At 38.9% G+C, this 12,758-nt stretch overlaps 1 protein-coding gene across 2 annotated transcripts; it reads left to right on the top strand.

The window, feature by feature from the left end:
• Positions 1–10,224: 10,224 nt before the first annotated feature.
• LOC121798720 (zinc finger A20 and AN1 domain-containing stress-associated protein 8-like) lies at positions 10,225–12,507 on the top strand. Of its 2 annotated transcripts, none has more exons than XM_042197860.1 (2): positions 10,225–10,379; positions 11,718–12,507. In XM_042197860.1, the coding sequence occupies exon 2, from the start codon at positions 11,748–11,750 to the stop codon at positions 12,249–12,251; it is 504 nt and encodes a 167-aa protein (XP_042053794.1). In that variant the 5' UTR covers positions 10,225–10,379; positions 11,718–11,747; the 3' UTR covers positions 12,252–12,507. The 2 variants fall into 2 exon arrangements, with proteins under 2 accessions (XP_042053794.1, XP_042053795.1); XM_042197861.1 differs by lacking the exon at positions 10,225–10,379 and adding an exon at positions 10,399–10,530.
• The last annotated feature ends 251 nt before the right edge of the window (positions 12,508–12,758 follow it).

Below are 12,758 nucleotides of genomic sequence, written 5' to 3'. Positions count from 1 at the left end.
TTTTTACTGTATACTAGGTTGTCTTTAATTTACACCAACAATTAAAAGTGAAATATATAAAAATAGTGATGATTTGGAAATGAGATGGGCTCTGAGATAGGCTCTGAGATGGACTCTCATTGCAGGGAGATATTGTCACGACCGCCCATACTAGGGGTGTTACAAACGAGGCGATCGTGACCAAGGGACAAACATTAAGAATAGCATTTAAGGATAACAGTTCATAAGAAAGCCTCAATTAGCTTAAAGAATAATATTTTAGTTCAAAAATATAGCAGCGGAAATAAGGTTTCAAAGAGAGTCTAGGATGACGCCTATGTATGAAGACACAACGCATCCAAAATCCTTAGGCCGACTCAACATCCACCGCAACATCCCGTTCAACCTGCACATAGGGAAAACACATGCAGGGCTGAGTACTTGTTGTACTCAATGGGCTCATGCCAAAAACATTTTCATAAAAACAGTTATGTCATCCATACCAGTGATCTCGAGTTTTATGTGAAGTTAAGAAATATCACGAGAACACAAAAACATTTCAAAGTCTGGCCAGACAATCAATCTCCCCACTTTCTCATCAATCATTCAATCACATTCCCTTTCCATAGTGCGACGAAAGTGTGGCCACACTATTCGCCCACGAGACCGGCCGACTAGCAAGGACGGCTCACGATCCCACTTGTGTACACAGCCTGATAGGGTTCGCGGCCCTACTCAGACCCGAATTCGTTTCATTCATTCATTACAACCATATAGCCTAACGGAGCAAGCTCAGACGAACTAGGCATCAGGCAACAATCTCATAAACAAAACAAACATGGCATGACATAACACTTTAAACCACCCTTATTTCTCCATAATCATACATTTGAAAGCGTAAAAGATTTTAGTAAAAGAAAGCCCACCTCGTTTGCTTAAACCATTCAATATCCAATTAAGGCAACCCTCGTTCCTCGAGCTCACGTATACTCAATCACCCTTGCCAATGACAACACAAATCAGCATTTCGTAAACTTATATTATCATGCATGTCCTACTGTTCCCCTTTTTTTATCGTTCTCTCACCCATCCCAACATTCACCAACACAAGAAAGACATGTCATAATACTTTTCTCAAATCACACATGCATAATATAATTCATCAAACTTAGTACAAAAGATATTTTCACATAATAACGAAACTGGCAGAACTGCGCGGTTGGCTTGTAAAAATCACCAATAATTGCTCCGACCTCATATGACGCTAAAATTTGGTCACAACACATTAGACACATTCAAGTTCACCCAGTTAAAATTTCACACCGAAATCATATCATTTGGTCAGTCAAAACATTTATGCAAGTCTCTGATCGGAACATAAAAAAATTCTAGCAGCACTGCGCAGTTCATTTGAAAAATCCACCATAAATTCATACGATGTCCAATAAGGCTAAAATTTTCACAAGACTCAGAAGACACTTCAAATTTTTATCTAGTTCAAGAATCACATCAAACGGAGGTCATTTGATACGTGGTCTATTCTTTCGTGTAGGTATCATTTTGGGCTCGTAACAATTGGGTTTCAAATTGGGCTAGGAAAGAATAATTGTTTGGCCCCAAAAGTGAAATACTTCTCTCGACAAAAGAAACAAGGTCAGAAAATTTTCAAGTGCACAAACGACGGTCCTTTCAAGAACACAATAGAAAGGTAGAAAAAAGTCGGGGTGTTACAGATATGCCCTGTGATGGGTCTACTGACGTGGCAGAAAAAAATGGAGATAGGCTCTGAGATGGGCTCCGGAGATAGGCCACCATTGCTAATGATCTTACACAATCAAAAGATGGATAGTGATAAAATTTAAACTTTAAGAGCATCTGCAATAGCGGACGTCGGGGCGGACGTCCGCTATTGCATCAAATGAGGCGGACGCGGACGTCCCCGACGGATGAGAGGTCGTCTGTCGGTTTCAGCGGACGTCTTTCCCGACTTCCTCTATTGCGGCGTGACGACAGACGTCCCGGCGGACGTCCCATTTTTCTATTTTTTTTAAAAAACTCTATAAATACGGCTCGTTGCACTTCATTTCATTCGCACCACTTGTATTGACGAGTTTCTATCTCTCTACTTTCATTTCTTTTGAAGATAAATGGAGCACGACAGTGATTCTCCCGTCACGAGCGAGTCAAAACGCAGACGTTCCCCGTTGGAGATGGGGAAACGCCGGCGGAACTGCATGGATACCCATGAAGATGCCTGGAATGGCGGGGATGATGCCCGAGTACTATAATATGTACCCTTGGGCGGGTGGGATGGTGCCCCAAATGTCGGGGTGAGTAGAGGGATGGTGCTCCAAATGCAGGGGGTGAGTGGAGGGATGGTGCCCTAAATGCCGGGGATGATGCCGGGTATGGTGATGCCCGGGATGGTGCAGGGGGTAGCAGAGTGGGGGTCTCCCAATCACCTGGGGACAACGTGTATCGCCCCTACATGGATTTATTATCTAGTGATAGTACTCAACTGGAGACTCAGTTCACCGGCAATGAGACTTTCTCATTGAGATACCACTGGCGGTAGAGGGACAGGGCAAGGCAAGGGCAAGGGCACTAGTCAGTCCTCGTGTGTCCTCATCGCGAGGGTGGGGCGGGGGACGAGGGAGAGGAAGCCGACGAGGGAAAGAGGACCGTCTGGAGCAAGGCGGAGTGCATCGCGCTGGCAAAGGCCTGGACGAGTATAGTCGAGGATCCCTACATCAGGGCTAACCAGCCTATCGACAGGATGTGGTGGCGCATTAGCCTGAACTACATCAAATTCAGCCCGCCAGGTGGGAAGCCTCACGGTGGAGAGCAATGCCGGAAACAGTGGGAGCGACTGAGGAGACAGTTCACCCGATTTACCGGCATCTACGAAAACAACGTCCGTATGGCAACCAGCGGCATGTTCATGGAGGACGTGAAGAGTTTGTCCATGTACCAGTTCATTGATAAGAAGAAGAAGTTTGGCGTCTTCAAATACTGGGATGTCTATCTTGTGATGCAGGATTTCGTCAAGTTTCGTGCAGGTGTTGAAGCTGGCTGGCCGAAGCGGACGAAGCTCAACTCTTCCGGCTAGTACAGCAGCAGTGTCGATTCCCACGACCGCGGCAAGTGTTCCGACCCCTCTATCGTTTTCCCGCCGCAGTTGCCCGTTTGGGCAAAAGACCGCAATGCGGGCGGCTAGGGGAAGCGCCAGCGGATCCCACAAGGTCCAATCGACAGCTCTAGCTCCAGCTCCTACCGAGGACAGTTCCGAACTCACCTACCTCGCCCGCATGCAGCACAATCATGTTTTGCTAGAGACCATAGAAAAGTGGCATGCAGCGACTGACCCCTTATACAATGAGATATTGAAGGGGGTCATCGACAGTATGAGGCGCGAGTTGGGTCAACCACCCCTGCCCGAGAGTGACAGCGGGTCTGGCCAAGGGGACAACGAGGAGTGAGTCGGGGGCCGCGTGTGTTGAAGCTTTGGGATATATTTTTAACTATGTATTTTTTTTAACTATGTAATTTTTTTTAATTATGTATGTTTTTTTTAATAAAATGGTTGCATTTTCCCCATATTCATATCGAAATTTTAATTCCGTAAAATTGCACATTTGTAAATTTGTGAATTTTAATTATTGGGATGTCCGACGGGATGTCCTTGGGGATGTCCGCTATTGTGGAGTGAGATGTCCTTATGACGTGGTAGTGCTGGGGGATGTCCTTATGACGTGGCAGGAGGTGTTTTGGGATGTCCGCCGGGACATCCGTCCCTATTGCAGATGCTCTAAATATTGTACAAACTCCAAATTGTGATCTGGACCGTTAGAAAATGTCAACAAATGACAAAATAACAACAACAAAAATGTCAACACAATTTCAATACAACATCAACCGTTGACAAACATTTTTTTTGCTATTATTTTGTCATCTATTGACATTTTCTAATAGTACTAATCATAATTTAGAGTTTGCATTTATTACTTCCCATCAAAAGATTTTACTAAAAGAGCACCCACAACCGTGCTCTTGCCAACGAGCACGGTTGTGGGCCCGGCGCCACTATTCCTGCCTGCTCTTAGGCAAGAGCACAACACCCACAGCTGTGCTCTTCCGCAAGGACGAGCACAATTCATTTTAAATAAAAACATTCTCATAACATTAAAATTCATTAAAAAACCGAAATAATATTACAAATTACAAATAAAATAAAATAGACATAACTAAAATCTTAAAAAATAAAAATTACATAATTAAAATCCTAAAAATTAAAAATTACATAAATAAAATACTAAAAATTAAAAATTACATAATTAAATTCGTAAAATTAATAAAACCCACTACGTGTTGCCGAATTTCGCTCACGTGTGTTTGATTAGGTCTTCTTGTAGCTCAACGTGGGTTCGGGTATCACGCATTGTGTGCCTTGTTTGGATCCTCTCACCCACCGTCGTATGCACACCTCGGCGTGGGGGAGAGCTCGTGCTTGAGCTTCCGGCTTCATCCTCGTCGTAGAAGCTAGCCGCCCTCGGTCCTTCGTCGGCTATAATACACGTGTACATGATGTCGGTGATATTGTTCAAGTACCACAGCCGAGCCGGGGCCTTCACAATGTTGAATCGGGCTTGAAAGACCCCAAAGGCTCTTTCGACGTCTTTCCGCGCGGACTCTTGACGCTGCGCAAAAAGAACATGTCTCGGGTCTTGCGGGTTGCTGAGCGTCTTCACGAAAGTCAACCACCTTAGGTAGATACCATCGGCGAGACAGTAACCCATGTGGTATGTATTCCCGTTGACGGTGAAGTCGATCGCCGGTGCTACACCATTCAACACATCATTGAAGAGGGGTGAAGAATAGAGCACGTTCAAGTCGTTGTTGGATCCGACAACGTCGAAATATGCATGCCAAATCCATAGGCGGTAGTCGGCGACCGCCTCAAGGATAAGTGTTGGGCCGCCGCCTTTGTGGCCGCTTAAGTGTTGCCCCCTCCAAGCAGTCGGGCAATTCTTCCACCTCCAATGCATGCAGTCAATGCTGCCAAGCATTCCGGGAAAGCCATGGATTGATTCGTGAAGACGAAGCAACCGTTGGCAATCATCGGTGGTGGGTGCCCGAAGGAATTCATCACCGAAAGCTGTACGAACACCCTCGCAAAAAATTTTAAGACAAAGGATTTCAGTGGACTCACCGATATGCAAATACTCGTCGAAGAGGTCGGCCGTTTGCCCAGTAATGAGTTGTCGGATGGCACACGCACACTTCTGCAACGGCGTGATACTTTGCCGGCAGGCTGCATCTAGACCTGTTTGGAAGGATTCAACACGGGCGGACAATGTGTTGACAATACACATAAACATGCGCTTTGACATGCGAAAACAGCGCCTGAAGTAATCCGCCGGAAACCGCGCCTGGTCGGCAAAATAGTCGGCAACGAGCCTTTCGTGGGCTCCCTCCCGGTCACGATGGATGTAGCGTCGAGTTGATCTAGTTGGTTGAGGAGGAGGGGCGGGGGTATTCGCTGCGACATATGCATCATAAGCGGTACGATGTTGTTCGTAGTATTCTTGTTCTTCGCGCTCCGCTTCCGCAATAAGATGGGTGAAATTCATTTGAGGTTTTGAGTGAGAGATGAATGTGTAGATAAGTTGTATGAAAAATATGAATGAGAGATGAATGAGAGATGATTTGATGTGGAAAATGGATGATAAATGTGTGTATTTATAGATGATTTTGGAGAAAAAAATAAAAAAATACAGAAAAACGGTCAAAAACGGCCATTTTTATGGGATTGTGAATTTTTTTTTTATTTTTAATCGATTTTTATAATTAAAAACCAAATTTTTGAAAAAAAAAAATAAAAATATTCAAATGCAACGGCTATGCCGTTGCCCAATCAGCCGTCGACACATCACCTGCTCGCTGGCACGGACATGCTCGATGCATCGAGTAGCGCCGCCGTGCCAGCGGCGCGAGCGCAGCAACGGACGACGTCTTTCGTGCCGCTGGCACGTCCGTCCGTCCATCGTTGTGGGTGCTCTAATGCATTGATTTTTTCCATGTTGGTTATCTTAAGACACTGCATTTAATGTGGATATGTTGCCTCACTAGTAACTATGCCCTATTAAATTACAGATTATGACAGCGTGGAAAAAATAGGTTACGAATTGAAGATAAATTCTGGGGACCCACATGCTTAAATAAGGCAAATTCCATGTCAAAATATTGAATTTAGACTTCACGAATTTGTTGACTGCACGTCTTAGTATCTCACCTAACTTTATTTGTATGTCTTTTCATTAAATGCATTGGGTACTTGTTGTCTAAACTTTATTTCTCATTAAAAAACTTAAATTCTGAGCCACGAGAAATTGTTTCGCTATCTCATTTACCTCTCTAGGTAGGCTATCCACGATAGGAATAGCCCAGCAATAGTCTAGCCACAAATTCCTCCTGTCACATTATCAACATTAAAAATCCTCCTGTCAAATCATCAAAACAAGCAAATAGCCTAGTCATAGCCTAGCCATAGCCTAGCCACATCACTCAAAATTATATAAAACAAATAATTAGCAATCACACAAAATACGGAATTAAATTTACCACACATACGGGAAAATTCAATAATAATATTAAAATTTTAAAAAGTACATTAATTAAAAAATACACTTCATTAAAATTAAAATAACATTACAACATCATCATTAATGAGTTTGTCCCATATCGAAAGTGAAATATAAAACATTCAAGGATGTCTCTATAAAAGGAAAACAACCAAGAATGAGTTTGTCCCACATCGAAAGTGGAACATAAAACATTCAATGATGTCTCTATAAAAGAGAAACAACCAAGAATGAGTTTGTCCCACATCGAAAGTGGAACATACAACATTCAAGGATGTCTCTATAAAAGAGAAACAACCAATAATGAGTTTGTCTCACATCGAAAGTGGAACATAAAACATTCAAGGATGTCTCCATAAAAGATAAACAACCAAGAATGAGTTTGTCCCACATCGAAAGTGGAACATAAAACATTCAAGGATGTCTCTATAAAAGAGAAACAACCAAGAATGAGTTTGTCCCACATCGAAATTGGAACATAAAACATTCAAGGATGTCTCTATAAAAGATAAACAACCAAGAATGAGTTTGTCCCACATCGAAAGTGGAACATATAACATTCACGGATGTCTCTATAAAAGAGAAACAACCAAGAATGAGTTTCATAAAAAAACATTAAATAAAAAAAATTAAAAAATCCACTAGGCGATGCGCTCGGCGATCCGGAGCGCTGCAATAGCGCCGAGCGGATCGCCCAGCGCACCGCCTAGCGCCGTGAAACCTCCGAGCGCTCGGCGGTTTTTAATTCCGAAATCCGCTGGGCGGTTGCAATGGACCGCCTAGCGCCGGCGCTAGGCGCCATTGCGGATGACCTTAGAGATGCTCTTTGTACAAATTCATACTCCTAATAAATGTCCTTTTATGAAATTATTTGAATTAATAAATAAAAGTATTATTAGAAAATATTAATGGAATATCAAGTCTTAATTTTATATACTGATTTTATAATAAAATATAAATGACATGAGTTAGTAAAATATGGATTCAGTTATTAAAATCAGTAAAAGTGAAATGAAATATTTATTAACCAATTGAATGGAAAAAGAAAAATAAGACATTTATTGAAAGTTAAAGTAATTACTGTCAAGAAAGTGAGAGGGGGTATTTTTTAAGCATGAATGTCTAGCTATCAAACTTCTGCATCTCCCAAATCAAACAAAATAAATAAATTGATGATCAATAATAATTTTGAATTTAATAAGTCTTATAAAAAATATACTACAATCTTAAATAAGTCTAGTTCTACTCCCTTCGTCCAATAAAAATATGTGCACTTTCTATTGATAAACTGATTATATTAATAAAATAATGTAGGTATCAATATTAACTAACTCTAATTTAACTACCATTCTCCTCCTCTTTCTTACTTTATCATATCATTCTCCTCTTTTCTCTTACTTTACCAATTTTGTCTTAATTCCCGTGTCATCTCATCAGCCCATATTTTTATGGGACGGAGGGAGTATTAAATTGAAATATTTTGTATATTTTTTGAATTTGGTCCATTTAAAATACTACAGTTATAATATAACGAAATATAATGAATGGACGAGGGAATCCAATCCAGCCCAGCCCACCATATATCAATTGAGGTAAAATGTCACATTCTCAAGAAAACAAATCATCATGTAATAATGTTAAGTGGGGGCACATTCTAGCTGCCCTTTTTATTTCTCAATTTCTCTTTTTTCACCAGCATTCCTAATTGAGTAGGTTAGCTTCTCTTAATAACAAATAAAGCCAATGAAATCCCAATTGTTTTTTCACGCAAATGTGGTCTTATTGCATAAATATACAAAAATTTTTTATAAAAATGATGAATGAAATGATTTATTTGCCATGGAAGATTGGAACATAGTACTACTATTTAACTAGTGAAATGGAATATGGTCGTTATTCGATTTGTCCAAAATTGAATATGGATTTATTTTCTGCGGTCGCATTCATACATATTCAAATCGGCAAATTCTGATATGCATGTTTTCTAAAGGAATCTATCTTTAACTTGTGCAATTTGGGTATCTTTCAATGCTACAAATCCCAAATAAACCCGTAACATTTTTTTTAACAAATATACATATCTAGATGTCCACCGTTCTTTAATTGCCTTTTATATTTTTTTTATCTAATTCAGTTTGCCTAATTCCACATAGGTATCAATGTAGTGCATAACAAAATGTAGGTGCAGGCTATATATATATAGTAGTGTATATCTTGTTGCTTCCCAAATAGAAATGCAAATGCTCCATAAAAGATGGGAAGCAACATGAGTCTTTGGCTTTCAATTTTTTGCCAAGCAGCTTCAAATTGGAACTAATGCACTCCCACCGTATCTTTCAACAATAGGCACATACTATTGAGAAAAACACTGGTATTGTCAGTGACCTTGGAAAAACCTTCTTGAATGATATATTTATAGATGAATATCGAATGTATTTCAAGAAAATTAAAGGGAGAAATCCGTTGGATGATATATAGATATGTTTTGAATAATGGGATAAATTTTGAATTTAAAATTTATTCTTTATTTAAAAATAAAAAAGGGCAATACTAAGCTATTCAAAAAATAAGTTATTCAACATAAATTTATTTTCCGTAATATGGTAAGCAACAACCATTTTATAGAATTATCATTTCCTACCCTTCCAACATCATTTCTCAAATATCTTTTAGCAAATTCTAATATTTTCACTTTTCACTCAAAATTCTCTCTTTAGTATATAAGCTACTACATTATTTAAATATTTTAATAGTTCATCAACCCTCAAGATATTAGTTCTTATAACCTATTATAATACTCCCACGTTACTATTTCTAGGTGAAGTTAGAGTTAATGTATTTAATTAATATGTTAGATTAAATTCAGAGCTTCTTTATTAAGTGATATCTCGTTACACTTCAAATTCTAATTTAATTACATTAAAAAATCAATCTCAAATTTACCGTCTAAAATGAAAAGTACAAATAACATGGGACGGAGGGAGTATAAAAATAAGTTATAAGTTATTGGAGTTGATAACCTCATTAAAATAAGGTTAGATAAAACTGTAATTTCGAGAAATTTTCTCAATGAAGGGATCAGTTTAGATAACTTATGATATTGCATAGCTAATTAGTAAGTTTAGATTCGTTTGCATAGTACTAATAATATCCATTTTATATTAAGCCCAAGATGGGGAAGAGCCCAAACTGATAAGTATTTTATCACTGGATTACTACCAACTTCGGGCTTTTATATCTTGGGCCGAGGAACTACAAAAATTATTGTACTTCTACATATTATTGAAATTATAAAACAATATTTTTGGAAACGGTAAAAAAAATACATGAAATTAGTAGGTGAGAATTTTAATTTCATCTCATTTATCTATTTGTTTCCATTTCATATAACTTAAGTAGTCATTGCCAACCTGACAGAAAGTATATTTAATTTAATTTTCTGAATTTGTGATGAAGAAAGCAGTTACTTATTGTGATTCAAGACACACATAGTGCTCGATGCCTGCATAAAAAGGTTAAAAACTTACTACTACTATTGTTTTGGAATTCAATTCAATTCAATTCAATTCAATTCAATTCAATTCAATTCAAAAACCAATATATTCGTATTAATGTTTTTAAATAAAAAATCTACTTTAATTACCGAGGGGTACAAACAAGGGCAGAGTATCGCCTGATCAAAGACCAAACCCGAGTCTCTTTCTCCTTTTTTAGCCCCTACGCCACTACAATCTTGATCATTTAATCCCATCATAGCAGGTATTTTTCGTCTTTTTTCTTATCCAATTCTTAGTTTCGTGTTAAATTCGTTTACGGTGTTGTGATCTGCTTGTGGGTTTTGTTTCTTTCGGGGAAAATTGAATCTTGCGGTTTCTTGTTGGAGGGGAAATATAGTCTACGCGAATTCAAGGTCATCTGGAAACTTACTTTCTTATGCGATCCAAGTCTGAGAATTCCTTTCTCTTTTTCATTTTGTTTTAATTATGACTTGCAAGACTTCATTATTTGGCTCATGAGTTATTATGATAGAAGCGGAAAGATTTACTCTAGTTTTTATCATTGTTGGTGTTGAGTTGTTTATTAATATGGGTTAACTCTTAAGTTTTTGTGATCTTGGTGCCCTAATTTTCTTTTACAAAACTTGCTGAAAGCCAAATCTCTGTGATTTTCTTTGTTTTTAGAAATGAAGCATAGCTTACCTTTAGCTTAGTACTCTTATCTTTTAGATGATTGTTTTGTTTTTCAATTTTAAACCGAGGAATTTTGATTAAAGAAGAAATTTTAGAATATTGGAAAAATTCTCAATTTTTAAGGTGTTATTATCTTTTAGTTTCTAATTTAAGAGTATTTGGGTTTTAGTAATTTGGCAAGCTTGCTATAATAGTTTGATCCCTGCGGTATTTTGTTTCTGTTTGTACTTATAATGTCTTCATGAGTTTTAGTATATACTCTATTTTGTTTGACTGTTTGTGCTACATATATCAACAAACATGGCTCAAACACAGATAGTAAACCAGTTTTTTTGTATTGTAATGAGATGAATGACATGCCTGGGTAGCTGAATGATTAAGCATATTCATTCAATTATCTTAAGTAGATTAGATCTTCACTGCCTGCATCCTATTCCTTTGGCTGTTACACTTTTTGGTCTGTTGCTGCTACATCGATGTTAGTGGTCCAATTTCAGACATCTCTTTTTAGTTACTCTTATTGTTGAAGTTTGTTGAAGTGGACTGGTGGTTGGATGTTCTGTAGTGTGATACTGTTTACCTAAAAATGTTTCGGATTTGTACTACTATTTGTTAAATTTGATCATTTGATCCAACTACTTGATAAAATAAAGTCTGCAAATTTCTTGTTATTGTTGCCTTTTGGAGACCTTGAGATTACAATTATGCATAATATTGATTCCCTATGCTCACATTCTCGATAACCGAGTGTAGGTGAACAGGTTAACATTAAATTCATAATTGTCAAGTGTGGAACATATGTTTGTTTGTTTGTTTTTTTTTTGTGGAATTTCATTGTTTTCATGATTATTTTATTGTGAAATTGCATGAGCATGTTACTCTTATAACCTTCCCGGCCACTTGTCAGTCATTGTAGATTGACAGGATTCTTGCACATATGGAGTCCTCCAAAGAGAATGATGGTTGCCAACCTGCAGAAGGTCCTATTTTATGCATCAACAACTGTGGCTTCTATGGGAGTTCTACGACGATGAATATGTGCTCCAAGTGTCACAAGGACATGATACTGAAACAATCGCATGCCCAGCTTGCATCATCATCATCCATTGAGAACGTTGTAAACGGTGGATCAAGTAGCAATTGGAAAGCACTTGTTTCCGATGATGCAGCCAGTGCGGAAGCAGGATCAGTCGAGTTGGAGGCAACACCCCAGCAATCATCCAATGCAGAGCCGAAGGCGAAGCAGGGGCCGAACAGATGCACTATCTGTTGCAAGCGTGTGGGTTTGACACCATTCAAGTGCAAGTGTGGGGACCTCTTCTGCTCAGTTCATCGCTATGCAGACAAACACGCCTGCCCATTTGATTATCAGGCCGCTGCTCGGGATGCCATAGCAAAAGCAAATCCTCTTGTTAAAGCTGAAAAGGTGGATAAGATCTAGTAGTAGCCATGAAGAGAAACATGATGCTCACTTTGTACATCTTTGTGTAAGTTGGCCTGGCCATTATATTCAATGCTGTCTAGTTCATCTAGGTTGGGTGGGGTAAGTAAGGCGGTGGTATTTGGGGTTTCGTTTTCTTGCATTCTACGAACCTTTCAGTTGTTGCACATTTACTAGATCATCTTGGTTCATCCAGTGTGTAAGTTGTTATTTGCTGGCTCAAAATCAAGTTATTATAAAATTCATGACTCGGCAATCTTGTTACTATGCATTTTACGCCCCTTTGCTCATTGCATTCGCATCTCTTCCACACCGTATTCATCTTAAAAAAACAACTCAAACTCGCATATTGATCATTATGCTCTGTGTTGCGAAAAGAGTACGTGTTTCTGCATCAAACCACCACATGATGCAGATGGATTCGAAGCAAGCGGGTATGTTTGGTCGTTCGCCATTTCTCACCCGATGATACATGCTGCTGGTTGGCTTCTTTGCAAGTGTTGGTCT

Source organism: Salvia splendens, chromosome 4, assembly GCF_004379255.2.
Source record: "Salvia splendens isolate huo1 chromosome 4, SspV2, whole genome shotgun sequence".
NCBI lineage: Eukaryota > Viridiplantae > Streptophyta > Magnoliopsida > Lamiales > Lamiaceae > Salvia > Salvia splendens.
Note: the sequence above shows the minus strand (reverse complement) of the source record. Positions and strands in the feature narration are given on the sequence as shown.